General features: G+C 38.5%; 2 protein-coding genes across 2 annotated transcripts; one reads left to right on the top strand and one right to left on the bottom strand.

Moving 5' to 3' along the window:
* Window positions 1-10,034: 10,034 nt before the first annotated feature.
* Window positions 10,035-11,724, bottom strand: LOC112184278 (rac-like GTP-binding protein ARAC7). Its single transcript, XM_024322546.1, has 7 exons — window positions 11,526-11,724; window positions 11,141-11,228; window positions 10,923-11,032; window positions 10,597-10,660; window positions 10,435-10,499; window positions 10,284-10,349; window positions 10,035-10,145 (listed from the first exon to the last, which is right to left on the bottom strand). Exons 1-7 carry the CDS (start codon window positions 11,622-11,624, stop codon window positions 10,035-10,037), a joined length of 603 nt encoding a protein of 200 aa, XP_024178314.1. The 5' UTR covers window positions 11,625-11,724.
* A 1,864-nt stretch (window positions 11,725-13,588) lies between these two features.
* LOC112183787 (probable serine/threonine-protein kinase PIX7) lies at window positions 13,589-14,843 on the top strand. Its single transcript, XM_040513276.1, has 5 exons — window positions 13,589-13,829; window positions 13,928-14,064; window positions 14,141-14,264; window positions 14,557-14,657; window positions 14,751-14,843. The coding sequence occupies exons 1-5, from the start codon at window positions 13,793-13,795 to the stop codon at window positions 14,841-14,843; spliced, it is 492 nt and encodes a 163-aa protein (XP_040369210.1). The 5' UTR covers window positions 13,589-13,792.
* The last annotated feature ends 1,298 nt before the right edge of the window (window positions 14,844-16,141 follow it).

Below are 16,141 nucleotides of genomic sequence, written 5' to 3'. Positions count from 1 at the left end.
CCATTAATTCTTTCAACTGTGACCAAGTTAGAAAATAAGCGGAAGTACCTCAACAATTAAGGGGAAGGTTGAACCCGAATCATGAATAGTAACCTCAAACTGTCGATTCTTCCTCCACGCTTCAAATCTCAACAAAAGCTTCCGGGAGCATCATCTACATCCCAAGGCGCTTCCAATAAACTAAGGTTTATCGTCGGGGGTGGCCGGAATCGGAAGATATCAGCAGGTGAAGGGAGGCGATTTCCAGCTCGAGCTGTGCAGCTTCTCGGCCTTACAGCGCCCTCCACAGTTCGATTTTTACTCCGATGTCTTCTGAGAAGTTATAGATGACGTCAAGGTGAGAAAAATTTCTTTTGGAATCAAGTCAATTGGAGGCCTGTGGAGGAAGATATGGCCGGACAAAGAAGACCCCAGAAAAAAAAAACCCGATGGGGAGTGGAGAGGAGAAAGGAGAGCTCGGTAAGTTTCTAGAAAAATATGGAAACTTACCACAATACTTTCTCTATATATAGCAAGTTACTATGAACAGTAATTTTTGTATTTGGACCATAACTTTCTCATACGAACTCCGATTTTTACATACCACATATGCACGCTCTCAGTTTAACGTCCTCTACAACTTTCATGAAGAACATTTTCTCAAATTTTAACCCGAACAAAAAGTCATCTTTTAGGGTCACTAAAAGTATCGAAACAAAGTAAAAAGTGAACAATAGTTGTCGTTTACTGTCCAAATGACTAGTAAACGGGTAAATTAAGATACGGGACGTTACACCTGAATTCATATGTTACATGGAGAACAAGTGTAACATAATTCAAGAATGATATTGAAGCTTACTTCTACAAGAATACTAAGATCTGACACCTCTGTGAATATCTTGTGTTCTATATGTTCTTTCATAGTTTATGATATAAATTTCACCTCGACAAGAAAGTACAAACAATGTTATGAAGTTCTAATAGTTGCACAAAGAATAAATGAAAATTCATATGAGTCATCACCTAATTGGTTTTCGAGGGGAAGTTCAAGTTGTCACATAATCATTAGGAGACAACCCATAGAAATCGTCAACTAATAGGTTTTCAGTGAGGAAGTTCAAGTTGTCACATTAACATAAAGCAACAACTTGTTGAGGTCATTGGCTAATTGGTTTTTTTTTGCGAGAAAATTAAAGTTGTCACATAAACAGTGATTGACAACTCGTAGCAGTCATCGCCTAATTGATTTTTAGCGAGGAAATTCAAGTTGTCACATAAACATTAAGCGACAATCTGTAAAACTCGTCGCCTTATTGGTCTTTTGCGAGAAAATTAAAGTTGTTACATAAATATTAACCGACAACTCATAAAAGTCGTCGCCTAATTGGTTTTCAGTGAAAAAGTTCAAGTTGTCACATAAATATTAAGCGACAACATGTAGAAGTTGTCGGTTAATTGGTATTTTGCGAGAAAATCAAAGTTGTCACATACACATTAACTGACAACTCATAAAAGTCGTCGCTTAATTGGTTTTCAACGAGGAAGTTCAATTTGTCACATAAACATTAAGCGACAATCCATAAAAATTGTCTCCCAATTGGTTTTCATTGAAGAAGTTAAGATTGTCACATAAACATTAACTGATAACTCAAAGAAGTTGTCACTGAATCAGTCTTCAGTGACGAAAATCTAGTTGTCACATAAACATTAACCAACAACTCAAAGAAGTTGCTGCTAAATCAGTCTTTAGTGACAAAAATCTAGTTGTCACATAAACATTAATTGACAATTGGTAGAAATCGTCGCCCAATTGACAATTTGCAAGGAAATGGGTGTCGCATAATGTTACATCGGCGACAACTGTCAATTTCTAGCAAATACCTACTTTATGCGACAAATTGGTTGTCGCCGATAGGATCATGTGCAACAACTGAAATTTCCTCGTATTTACCAAGCTTTTGTGATGAATTTTGGGTTGTCACAATGAAATTCCTCGCTTTGCTATTTTCTCTTGCAGTGATGATATTAGTCAGATGTATGAATTTGTTTTGACGAATGCCGTTTGGGAACACGGAATAGTTATTGAACTTGTGATAATTGTTTTTTAGTTAGCTAGCTGTGTAAATTAATGCTCAAATGAGAGTGAGTCTATATATGTATATTAGGCCCAATCTCCTATGGCTGGGTAAAAATATCTTGAGTCCAGATTGTACGTAATGAGCAAAATAGTGAAAATTGTCTAGTTGATATAGCTGTTGTTAGAGGATAGATTTTGGGATAGGAATATCTTCAACAGGACACAGGTTAGAAGAGTGCTCATTAAATTAGCCAGTTAGGCATGAAAGAGTAGATATAAACTGGTTTAAAAAATAAATGGCCTATTTAGATGGCTGTCGGTTATGGTGACTAGTTTAGATGGTCTCCATATTAGCACTTACCAAGTTATATCATAGATAAATCTTTTCCATTTAGATTATATTTTGTGTTGGGTTCCTGAGAATCTTATCAACTACACAAGTTGGTCTATCTTCCTGTGCAATGTGTATTCTTCTAGTCAAGAGTAGAATAGTTGTAAATCTTATGTAATTATGATTCTTATTTATTTAGGTTATCATGTAATTATAGGAATGATTGTTTCCTATTAGGGTTAGACTACTCCTCTTGTCCTTGTATATATACCCCTTTGTGGGATGAATAGTATTATTATTGAAAACCCTAAAATCAAAGTATTCTTTTCTACTTGGTATCAGAGCAGGTTCAATCCTTTGAACTTGCCTGCATCCTTTGAATCGTAAATCCTGAATCTTGAATCCTGAATCCCAAAGCACACCACAAACTGCTGCGTACCACCACCATTAAAATCAAGCCATCCCTGAATTTTTGAAACCCTAGAAAAACCAAACCTGAAAAAAAACAAACAAACCCCAAATTCCTCAATGGTCGGACCTGCAATTGAAGGCGAACAGTCAAATCCCGAGAAGACAATGGTGTCATCCTCACCGATCATCCATCACCACTACACCACCCAACAAGACAACTCTGCTTTCCCCACAAGTGTTGTCTTGAATGAATCCAACTACACCATATGGGCTCCTCTTATGAGAATGCGCATTGGAGCACGAGGGAAGGTTGGTTATCTGACCGGAGTAAAGGCTGAACCCGCCATGAATTCTGCAGAGTATGAAGCTTGGGCCACGGACAATGAAAAGGTGAAAACTTGGCTAATTGACTCCATGGAATCCTCTCTCATGAACCGGTATATTCGTCTCCCTACTGCGAAAGATATTTGGGAAGCTGTAGAGAAAACCTTTTATGATGATTATGATGAAACCCGAATCTTTGAGTTGAATAAAAAGTGTTTTGAAGCAAAGCCGAATGGAAGGCCCATTCCGACCTACTACAATGAGTTAGTGGCAATGTTCCAGGAGATTGATCAAAGGGTGGCCTCTCAACATGATAATGTTGCAACTGTCGTTCAAGAAACTTCAGCAATGTCCCGGATGCGTGTTCACTTATTTTTGAGTGGACTTGACCCAGAGTATGATCAAGTGCGTGGAGAAATCCTACGCAAGGAGCCTAAATTCTCCTTGGAGCAGAGCTATGCTTACATTCGGAAGGTGCAATCAGAGAAACAAGCTATGGGGCGTTCGGTACCTACCGAATCTTCTGTTATGGCCGTTCAACGCCGACCAGGTCCTCCTCCAGGCTTCTCAGGTCCTTCTCCACGCCGTCCTCATGACAAACCAAACCCATACGCAAACAAAAAATGTGTTGTCTGTGGGGAAGTAGGTCATACCAAGGAGCGGTGCTATGAAGTGATTGGCTACCCTAATTGGTGGGACTTCACCAGGAAACCGCAAAAGAATCCGGGCAAGGCGGCTATTGCTACTACAGAGAAAGAGCATCTCGACAATGCCTCCGCTAATGTAGCGCAGTCAGGTATGAAGGGTAAGGCTACTTTGAATAATACATGGATAATTGATACAGATGCATCTGATCATATGACCAATGACCCTAGTCTTGTGAAAAACCTTAGACGTTCCTCTCAAAATATTGTCTCTACTGCTGATGGTACTCCAACTCCGGTCACCGAAGAAGGTTCTATTGTTGTATATGATACCTTAACCCTTGAATCTGTCCTAGTTGTTCCCTCACTAGCTTATAATCTCCTATCTGTTGGTCAGATTATTTTAGCACTTGCATGTATTGTGACCTTCTATCCATCTTTCTGTGTGTTTCAAGACATTCTGACTCGACGGATTCTTGGTTATGGTGTTAGAAGGGGAAAATTATACTACCTGGATCTGACAGAGACTGGAGAAAACCAGAAGCATCTTTTGGGGCAAGCTAATCAGATTAATGGGGTAGAGAATGCAAAGGAAGTAGTATGGTTATGGCATCGCCGTTTAGGTCATCTATCTTTTAGTTATCTTAAGAAGCTGCATCCTCATTTGTTTTCGGTTGTTAGTGATTTGGATTTCCATTGTGACATTTGTGAACTGGCCAAGAGCCACCGTATTTCATATTCACCAAGTCTTAATAAAAGTCCTGTTCCTTTTATGAAAATTCACTCTGATGTCTGGGGTCCTACAACGATTCCTTCTCTTTCTGGAGCTCGGTATTTTGTAACGTTTATTGATGATTGCACTCGCATGACATGGGTGTCATTACTGAAGAATAAGAGTGATGTATTTGGAATGTTTATCGAATTTCACAAAATGGTGGCAACTCAGTATCAACAATCCATCAGAGTGTTTCAGTCTGACAATGGTGGAGAGTTTGTGAATGGCCCTATGATTGAGTTTTGCCGGTCACATGGAATTCGTCATCAAACCTCCAATTCTTATACTCCTCAACAGAATGGGTTAGCAGAACGGAAGAACAGGCAGTTGATGGAAGTTGTTCGTGCTTCCTTATTTGGCATGAATGTACCTCGGTCCTATTGGGGAGAAGCAGTAAAATCTGCAGCATATCTTATCAACCGTACTCCTTCACGGGTGATTGAGTTTCAGAATCCTCATCAGAAGCTTCATACATTTTTGACCATCCCTTCTATGCCGAACTTGGAGCCCCGGGTGTTTGGGTGCACAGCCTATGTTCATATTCCCAAGCCTCAACGCAACAAGCTTGATCCCCGTGCCCGTAAGTGTATCTTTGTTGGTTATGCTGACTTCCAGAAGGGTTATCGATGTTATGATCCCCTTACTGGCACTTTACATGTCTCTCTTGATGTTGCTTTTCGTGAATCCGAGCCTTATTACTCAGGGGGAGCTTCTCAATCTTCCCTTCAGGGGGAGAGAGGTTGTGAAGGGAATCCTCGTTCTATTATTGATTTTGATGTCTTTGAAGACTTGGAAAATTTGGAGGATACATTTGAGGATAGAAAAAATTTGGAAACAGAAAATGCAGTTGCCTAACAGAGCATTGTGAATTCTGAAATAGACAATGCGACTGCCGAACGAAGTGTTGCGAATTCCGAAACAGAAAATGCGACTGCCGAACAGAGTGTTGTGAATTCCGAAACAGAAAATGTAACTGCCGAACAGAGTGTTGTGAATTCCGAGACAGAAGAGATGACTTTTCTGGATAGTTTGAATCAAAATCAAGACGTATCTGAAGCTCACACACAAGATATTCCCCCTTCTACATCACCAACTGAAGATCCCGGTCAGAATGATCCTCCTCAGGTACCCCTAAACTTTAATGAATCTTCTGGGTTAGAAAGTGTCGAACCTAGGAAATCACAAAGGGTTACCAAGGGAATTCCTAAGAAACAATATGAACCAGATATCAAAGCCAAAGCTAAATACCCTATAGCTAATTTTATGTCTAACCAAAGGATTTCTGGGTCACATGCACTTGTTATTGATCAATTATCTACTGTATCTATTCCTAGTAACGTGCAGGATGCATTGACGGATCCAAAATGGACAAAGGCGATGAATGAAGAATTGGAAGCTCTTCAAAAGAATGCAACATGGGAACTAGTACCTATGCCGGTTGGAAAGAAGACTGTAGGGTGTCGTTGGGTATTTACTGTGAAGCTTAATGCAGATGGAACTATTAATAGATACAAGGTGAGGTTGGTTGCCAAAGGATACACACAACGTTATGGGATTGATTATGAGGAGACTTTTGCACCTGTGGCAAAGATCAATACTGTTCGGATTCTAATCTCACTTGCAGCAAACAAAGATTGGCCCTTACACCAGTTTGATGTGAAGAATGCATTTCTTAATGGGAATTTGGAAGAAGAAGTGTACATGGATGTGCCCCCAGGTGTTAAGAATTACCCAAGTGAAGTTGGCAAGCTGTGTAAATTGAAGAAGTCTTTGTATGGCCTGAAGCAATCTCCAAGAGCCTGGTTTGGGAGATTTTCAAAGTCTATGAGAGCCTTTGGGTACAGACAGAGCAATTCTGACCATACCTTGTTTATCAAGCGCAAGAATGGTAAGATTACAGCTCTTATTGTGTATGTTGATGACATGATTGTTACAGGGGATGATCCGAAAGAGGTGAATGAGTTACAAAAGTATCTGTCAAAGGAGTTTGAAATGAAGGATCTGGGGCAACTGAAGTATTTTCTGGGTATTGAAGTTGCGAGGTCTAAGAAGGGAATTTCACTGTCACAGAGGAAGTATGTTCTTGACTTACTTACTGAAATGGGGATGCTGGACTGCAGTCCAATTGAGACACCCATTGAGATGAATCACAGACTTGCCATTTATCCTGATCAAATTCCAACTGATAAAGGAAGGTATCAACGTCTTGTAGGAAGGTTGATTTATCTTTCACATACTAGACCTGATATTGCTTATGCTGTGAGTGTTGTCAGTCAGTTTATGCATTGTCCTAGTGAAGATCATATGGATGCAGTTTTTCGGATTTTGAGGTATTTGAAGATGGCGCCAGGTAAAGGATTACTGTTTGAGAAAAAGGATGAATTGGAAGTTGGGGGATACACAGATGCAGATTGGGCTGGTGATAAAACTGACAGACGTTCTACAACTGGGTACTTCACTTTTGTAGGAGGGAACCTTGTCATTTTGGCATAGCAAGAAACAGAAAGTTGTGGCCAGATCAAGTGCAGAAGCTGAATTTCGAGGTATGGCACATGGAGTCTATGAAATGTTATGGATTCGTAATGTCCTGAAAGATCTATGTTACAAGCTTAGACAACCTATGGATTTGCATTGTGATAATAAAGCTGTAATTGAGATTGCACATAATCCAGTTCAGCATGATAGGACAAAGCATGTGGAGGTTGACCGTCATTTTATTAAAGAAAATCTTGACAGAAAGGTTATTCGTTTTCCATTTGTAAACTCAGAAGAGCAGTTAGCTGATGTTCTTACTAAAGGAGTGTCCAGGAAGATATTTGACAGCTCAGTTGACAAGTTGGGCATGATAGACATCTATGCACCAACTTGAGGGGGAGTGTAGAATAACTGTAAATCTTATGTAATTATGATTCTTATTTATTTAGGTTATCATGTAATTATAGGAATGATTGTTTCCTATTAGGGTTAGACTACTCCTCTTGTCCTTGTATATATACCCCTTTGTGGGATGAATAGTATTATTATTGAAAACCCTAAAATCAAAGTATTCTTTTCTACTTCAAGTTCTTACACAAATTCTATCTGTGATTGAAACTTGCTTATTGTGACGTGTTTGCAACTTTGCAAATTTTTTTTCCCTTACTTTCATAAGAAACCCATTCTTTTGTTCCAGTTGTCTAATGTATTGCCATTGTCTTTTTTGTTTGGTTTTGCAGAAATCAACTCTACAAATGATACAAGCAGAGACCAACCGACGGCTACTCACTACTACAAAAATTGAATCAGACGACGGCTAAAAACCGTCGTCTGATATGGAGGCAAACCGTCGTATATCGAGGCGCCGTCTGATGAAGGTCGATTGTAGAGAACCGTCGTGTGAAGGGCTCGGCAGCATGGCAGCAGCATGTCGACAGCATGCCGGCAGCCTGTCGACAGCATTAGCTGTTGCGTGACTATTCTTCAGACGATGAGCGACTTTAGAAACTGTTGTGTGATTGCAACTCAGATGTCGTTTTATTTTATACCCGTTGTGTGACTTTCATTCAGACGACAGTTTTTCAAAATATCCATCATTTATTTTAAATTCAGACGACAGTTTTTATTTTTGGGTCATTGTGAATATTGTGCACATACGACAGTTTTTTTGTGGTTATTGTTGTCCTAATAGAATGATTCAATGCATTGTATTTGCTGAAACTGAAATAAAAATGATCAAATTAACAATAGCTGATCAATATATAGAAGAAATTGTTATATATAATCCACATCAGGCACCAAAATAGATTGTGCAAAGGCAACCTTTCATCCACAAAAGGAGTACATATAATACTACTTTCCTAGCAATATACATCCGCAAATTTACTTAAGGAGTCTAGCTTTGCAAGCTTTACTGCTCTCATGGCCTCATTGGAGTCTAGCTTTGGAAACTTGTGTAGGAGCTTTTGGCTCTCTTTCTGTAGTTCCAGCTGCATATAGATCAATAGTTCAGCGCGGGGCACACATGCCAGACCTGGTGCTTGCATGTTGCTCATCGTATCCAGATCATTCTCATAGTTTATATTCACCTTTCCCAGGCATGTTATGCCAAAATCATGATTCCATAGTAAACGCTTGTTAGTCCATAAATTACTAGCATCATGATTGTGAACAGCGTAACTGCAAAATAACTTATTTTCAATCACAACATCGGACACATACAAGCTATACATATCAACATACACAATTAACCTTTGCTGGCACGAGTACCTACCGTTCCATCTTTTTGAAGGAACAATGGTCTTTCAAACTATTGGGCATGAATTTAGATTAAGAAAAGCATAACAAGTGCAAATCACATTCCACAAACTATCGAAATAGCAACAAACAAGGAATGGAAACTGATCTAACCTACAATTTCCAGCAATAGCAGCGAGGCCATCAGTGGTAAAGCTTTCATAGCTAACAATAACCAAAGACTAAACAACTCGAGGAATGAAAACTGATCTTACCTTGTTTGAGCATATTTCTCAGACTCCATCAGAAACTAGGCATACATCCAATGCAGACGTTTCTAAGCTGTCCATCTTGGTTTAAGACTAAATATTACCAAGCTATATGGTGGGGCAAGGTTCCTTAAGGCACTAGGCAGTTGTTCATTGGATGAAAACCTACTGAAGATGTTGAGATACAATGAAGTTGGCTGTTACAACTTACAACTCAGTATTTCAAATAATGACTTCTGAATTATGATTGCAAAACAAAATGAGATCAGAAATTGGCCCAATTGTAATTCCATAACATGTGACAAGTGAAATAGGGGACATATCTGGTAAATTGGACAGTGAATAATGATAGTAAAGAAAGAAAAATTTTAAGAGAAAGCTATATTCACTTGAACTTCAAAGAATAGACAGCAATGAGTTATTCAATTTTATAGCACATGACAATGAGGAAAGAAAACATACTACTATGTCAAATTGTCCACATGTCCACTTCGTTGGAGCAAAACTAATTGTGGAATAATTGCAACTGTCTCCAAGTATATCGAAAATGCCTAGAAGACCTGAAAATAGTTTTACTTCAGCATTAGAAGCAGACTGTTGCAGGTTCTCTGTTTAGGACGTTGGAGCAGGGACATATGTGAGCAAAATTTAAATATGTGCTGATACTATAACTATACAAAATCTTACAACATATATTCGGGACCAAGAATAAAAGTTCAAAAATTTAGATTCTTGCCAGAAAATACTTGCTGATACTATAACTATACAAAAATAAAATAAGAAGTCCCAATCAATTATGTAACTAGTCAACCTGTCCCGATAAGAAGGTATTGCCCATGCCGATTTATACTTTTTAATAGGAGAACAGCCAAAAGTAGCATATTGATTCTAACATGAATTTGTTCCCTGGTTGATGAAACAAATCAGTCTGGAGGGGATACTTGTCATGTTTATTATCCTAGAGAAAAAGACATTGGAGCAACAGAAAACATCATAGGGATGCAGGAAATACTTACACAAATGAGCAACCAGACCTTCGGTGCCTTTTCTGCTTAACTATATCCTTCCTTCTTGGAGGTTGAAGAACAGCCTTGATGGCAGTGTCAAACACCGCTTTGACATTCTAATCAATCAAGTAGAGTTCATCACTCAGTAGTCTTATCAAACAAGAACTTGACACTATTTAACAGTTTTAGATTCGAGAATATCCTTTAAAAAGATTAGACATGAAATAACCCCAGAACTTAGGCTTTAACTCTACCTGTTGGGTCTTAGAGCTGCATTCAATATAAGCTGCGGCTCCTATTTGCTTTCTTAACTCCTCTCCCTGTAAACCAAGCATAATGAGCTTCTTATGCTACGCTTTTATGAAAATACAATACGAAAATGAACTAATACACACAAATCAGTACCTGAGCAGAAGTTATGATGTTCGATCCCATATGATCAGCTAGATAGCGCATGTCCTCACGAAGATCTAATACAAAGAAAATACAAGCTTGGCAATAAGAATATGAATTCTAAATGCATTACTTGTTGGGAAAAAAATTTGCAAAAGTTAAATTGTTGCCTACCAAGCTTTGTCCCAACAAGGACAATTGGAACATTAGGCGCAAATCGGCGAAGTTCTGGCATCCACTGAGAAGCACATTACAATGGACGAAGTTAGTCAGTGAACATCAAACTAAAACCAGAAGAACACAATTCAATAATTGATCTAAAATGATGCATTTCCCCCATTTGAAAACTCCTAAATTGCAGAACAAAAGTAAAGTAGTTTGAAATGAAATGGCTTTACTTTTTTTACAGCTTGATCCAAGATCATATAAAGCGCAGTGAACCTTTTAAAGAAAAAGTGCAGTGAAAAGAAAAGAAAAGATATTGGCCATGAAGTCAGTACCTTCTTAAGAACATTCTCATAGCTAGCTCTACTAATTAGAGAGAAAGCCAACACAAATATATCTGCACCTCTGTAACTTAGTGGCCTCAACCTGCTGTAGTCCTCCTGACCTTTAAACCAAACACATATAATTAGTCAAAACCGAAAAAATTAGCCGAAACACCAACTCCAAATCTTGAAGACAAGAATAAGCACTACAGAAGAAAGAACCAAAATACCTGCAGTGTCCCATAGCCCCAAATTGACAATATTTCCATCCACAGCCACATTTGCACTAAAATTGTCAAACACTGTGGGTATATAATCCTGCCACATAACAAAGAACAGAGATTTACAGAGATTACTAAATTACGAGCCCAATCTCAACATTCATTACATACAGTAAAATTAACTTTTCACCTTCTTTGTGGTTTTTAGCTCAATGTATACAGTAAAACTTCAGTACCCAAGACAAATAAGCAAAAAGAGAGAAGAAATTTGAATTAAAAAAAAAACCACTTTGGGAGTTGAGGCAAACCCAAAACAGAAATCTCATGAAATATCCATAAATGCAAGAATTAAAGAAAGAAAGAGAATTTCTTAGATGGGTATTTAAGGACTCACAGTAGGAAACTTGTTGCTGGTGTAGCAAATTAGCATGCAGGTCTTCCCTACAGCTCCATCCCCAACAGTAACACATTTAATGAACTTTGAAGCACTCATTCTTTCAACCCCACAAATTCAAAACAGTAGCTCTTTAGCTAAAAGCACTGGGACTTGTATAATCTTCAATAAAAGTTATGTCCTTTAAGGAAACCCAGAAGAGGAGACCCCAGTATTAACCGTCCAGTTGTGTCCTTTAATGTACACAACTGTATACATTACTCGCATACATTTGACACCCTGGTATTAATCGTCCAGTTCTCAACAATCTCATCCCCAAACTTGTCATCAACACTAGTTTTTTGAACTATACACAACTGTATCACCAATTACAGATGAAATCCACAATTCGTAAGATCTGAGTAACTGTGTTTATCCTCTCCACGACACAATATTCAACAGCCTGAACTGAGATACACACACACACACACACACTAGAGATTAGGGAGAGCAGAGAGGGCAAAACGCAACCAGACCAATCAAAACGCAAATTCAAGACGAATTGAAGAAAACCAAACCCTAAAGATCGGATTTTGAAACTGAACAGATTAGGGGAATCGAAAATTGGGAGAAAGATGAAGTAGATGACCTGATCGGAGACCCCAGAGAGCACCTCTGTTTCGAGGAATTGAGCCAAGCTCTCGTCCTCGTCCTTGATATCGTCATGCCGGTACCGGCGGGAGATTGAAAAACCAAAGCAAATTTCAATCAGAGAATGGGTGGTGAATCTGATTATGTGCAGATTATCAAATGTATCCAAGCTCGTATCTACAAATAACAACAATCCCAAAATCATTGACAAACCGAAACCAACCTCAAAATCCCAAAATTTAGAAAATCAAAAAGTTAGGTCATAATAGAAAAGAAGAGAAATTGGATGAACAGTTTACCGGTTACTGCTGGAAACTAAAGGCTCGATTTGAACGAAGAGAGTCATCTTTAGGGCCGGAAAGACTTCTTGCAGATTAGGTTGATGTGGAAACTGGTTTGGTTGTCGGAGAGAGGTCTCAATATGCTGGATTTGGGGTGTATAGGTGTAGAAGATAGAGGGAGAGAGGAGAGAGGTCTAGGTTATGGGGAGATGCTGTCGAGAGAGTGAGGGTTTGGCTATAGGTTTTGGATTTGGTTTTGGGGAGACGATGTCGAGAGTGAGGAGCTTTGGGTCTGTGTCGAGAGAGAGAGAGTGAGGCGCTGTCGGAAGTTGAGGAAGGAGCTGTGGGCTTTTTTTGTTATTTTTTTGTTTAAGTGTAGGGTTTCAACTGTCAAGCCCAGCCTATATCAATTTGAACAAGGACTCACACAACAGAATTTTATAAAAACGTGGTATGAATGCATCCATTTAAATTTTAGGCTTGTCTCTTAACTGTGAATTGGACTTCCCTCGAGGGGTTGGAGAAAGATATGGTGGGAAATTTCCCTCCTTTATGTCAGACATATTCATTAGACCACAGTTTTATTGTTTATCGTCGTATGACTAATACATGTTGGGGAAAATTTAGGGCTTCAGGTGAGTTTGGCACCACATAACATGGTGGGAAACTTGGCGCTCAATTTTTTGTAGGGTCATACAACGGTTTTGTCCTTATATGTCTTCTAAACTAATTCATAATTCCATATCAGACGACGGATTTTTTAAAACCAACGTCCAAAAAAATAAAAATCAATCAGACGACGGAAAAGTACAATGCGTCGTCTGAGAGGCGTCGTCTGATTCAATTTTTGTAGTAGTGACTGTAGTGTCTAACTCAACCACTAGTAACACAGAAAGTAATGCATCCACTTCAAAATTTGAAGAGGAACTTAAAGTTGGTTCAAGGTTGCGAAAATTTGCTTTTAACGATCTTAAATTGGCAACAAGAAATTTCAGACCTGAAAGTCTTCTTGGTGAAGGTGGTTTTGGTTGTGTGTTCAAGGGGTGGATAGAATAAAATGGAACTGCTCCAGTCAAACCTGGCACAGGACTTACTGTTGTGGTTAAAACTCTTAATCATGATGGGCTTCAAGGTCATAAAGAATGGCTTGTTTGGACGTGTTCCTCTTAACTTTTAAATTATTCACTTTTTAACCTTTGGCTCTCTCTCCTATGTTGTTTTTAATCATGGAATTTTATTCGGCTTCCTTTGTGACAGGCTGAAGTAAATTTCCTTGGTGACCTTGTCCCTCCAAACTTGGTAAAACTTATTGGATACTGCATTGAAGATGATCAAAGGCTGCTAGTGTATGAGTTCATGCCTCGGGGGAGCTTGGAGAACCACCTATTTAGGAGTAAGTAACTGCTCTTTTGACAATATAATTTTTGTTCATTTCACCTATTTAGGAGTATTTTCTTTCAGTATTCTGATAACATCTATTATTATATGCAGGGTCCCTGCCTCTTCCATGGTCTATTAGAATGAAAATTGCATTGGGTGCAGCAAAAGGTCTTGCTTTTCTTCATGAGGAGGCAGAAAGACCTGTGATTTATCGTGACTTTAAAACCTCCAACATCTTATTGGATGCAGTATGTGCTAAACACTTTGACAAACTGAACATTCTCCCTAGCATCATTCATCTTTCTAATGAACAGCTGTTTTCAGGATTACAATGCCAAACTTTCTGATTTTGGACTTGCCAAAGATGGCCCGGAGGGTGATAAAACTCATGTCTCCACACGTGTGATGGGAACTTATGGTTATGCAGCTCCAGAATATGTAATGACTGGTATGTGAAGTTACCCTGAATCGTCTATTTTCCTCTCAGCTATTGTCTGCATATTGTGCATATTCATAGTGACTTAAAGAAACATTTGGTTTCCATCAAGATGGAATTTATCCATTCATCTTAGCTTAGCTTGGTGTGCGTTGTTATTGCGTCTGTTGTCTATATAGTAGCTAGGTCCTGCAATTGTAAATGCAATGACCGCTTATCCTGTAGTATATTACTTGTTTGATACATGCAATATCTTGCGAGACTTGTTGAAGTCCAATTAGATTCACTGGTATATTTGTTGCAGGACATCTTACATCGTGGAGTGATGTCTATAGTTTTGGCGTAGTTTTCAAGGCTATGGGAAGAGCTATCAACAAGACTGTGTCGATTGTGGAGCTAATTAAGGTTAGATGTCTCATTGTGTATCACTATGCTGGATGGTTATATGTTCACTAGATCTAATAGGCTGACAAGTTAGTCTTATTACTTGTATTCCAGAGAAGAATTGTCGGTCTTCACCAGTATACTACAATTGGATCCACTGACATAACTGATACTTGGGAACCCCTTGAGGAAGGCCTTCTGCCGTAAGAGTCGCTAAAACTAAATGTGCCCAGATAAAACTAAAGCTGCTTCTAAGTCTGTCTTATAGTCCAATGATTCAACTCCTTCAAACTATCCACTCTCTTTGTTCTCATTCATTGTTGTGTTTGATAGCGATTACACTTTCGTCTAAGTTAGGTTATTAATACAATGAGAATTGATTATGAACATTGAGAAGGTTTACCTTTATTTGTTTTGGATATTCAATTATGTGTTGGGTGTTCATCTTGTTTTGACTATGCTGAAATCAGAACTGGGTTTGTTGTGTTTTGGTTTTAGCTAGCTGGTGCGTGCTTTAGGTGGAGCTGTAGCGTCGTCTTCTCTTTTAGGGGTTTCTTGTTTCTCTAGGTGTGTGCTTTATAATTGAACTTCTTCTCTAGTTTCTCTAGTCACAAATGACATCTCCTCAGTTAGGAAGCACTTGCATTAATTGTTAATTTACCTTGCTTTTACAAGGATTCAATTACAACAATCTTGTTTTCAATTCTAGTTTGTGTTCTATGGTGTTGAAAGTTGGAGAGAGATCGATTGATATGGGAATGAAGGTGGGTGGTTTGGTAGAGCAGAGCAGAGAGATCCATAAGTTCCTTCTTTTCCAAAGTCCTTGCTATGTTTGTCTAACTGGTGATATCTTTCAATTGATTTTGAGTCTTTTGGTTTGTTTTTGTTAAGTTCCAGCTCTTCTATTTAGGATTCATTGGTAAAAACTCAAGGTAGAAAAGAGGTTCTGCAAATGTGAATTTGTGTTTCTGAGTTTCTGACTCAGTTTCACTTTTACTGAAAACTGTACAGTTTGGTTGGGAACTTGAAATTATTATCTTCTTACAAATTGCAGTAGACATCTTAAAGATCGTTTCAGAATTGGAATCTCCTAAAAACAATTTTTCTAGAATTACTTATGATTTTTCAAAGTTGCAGGTCTACTGCAAAAATTTCTGTACACATCAATACTGTCTTTTTCTTTCGGTTTCTTTTAGTAGTTTTTACGTCCAATCTTTCTTGAAAGCACTAGTACTTGAAAAGTAGGCATTCCCATCCTTCAAATGAAATCAGTCTTACTCTTTTTGGAGTTCCTACTAGAATTATGCCCTCAAACATCGGCCAAAAACCGATAAGAAAAATATTTCCAACCGATGTCTTAGTGGGTGATGAGAAAGATCCGGAAAATCCAGACATCGGTTTTTAGCCGATGTCTAAGATAATTATACAGATCGGTTTCTTACTAGACTTCGATGTATAAAATGAGTCTAGACATCAGTGTATTTGTAAAAAACTGATTTCTTTTC

This window comes from Rosa chinensis, chromosome 2 (genome assembly GCF_002994745.2).
Source record: "Rosa chinensis cultivar Old Blush chromosome 2, RchiOBHm-V2, whole genome shotgun sequence".
NCBI classification, from domain to species: Eukaryota; Viridiplantae; Streptophyta; class Magnoliopsida; order Rosales; family Rosaceae; genus Rosa; species Rosa chinensis.
This window is presented reverse-complemented; position numbering and strand designations above follow the sequence as displayed.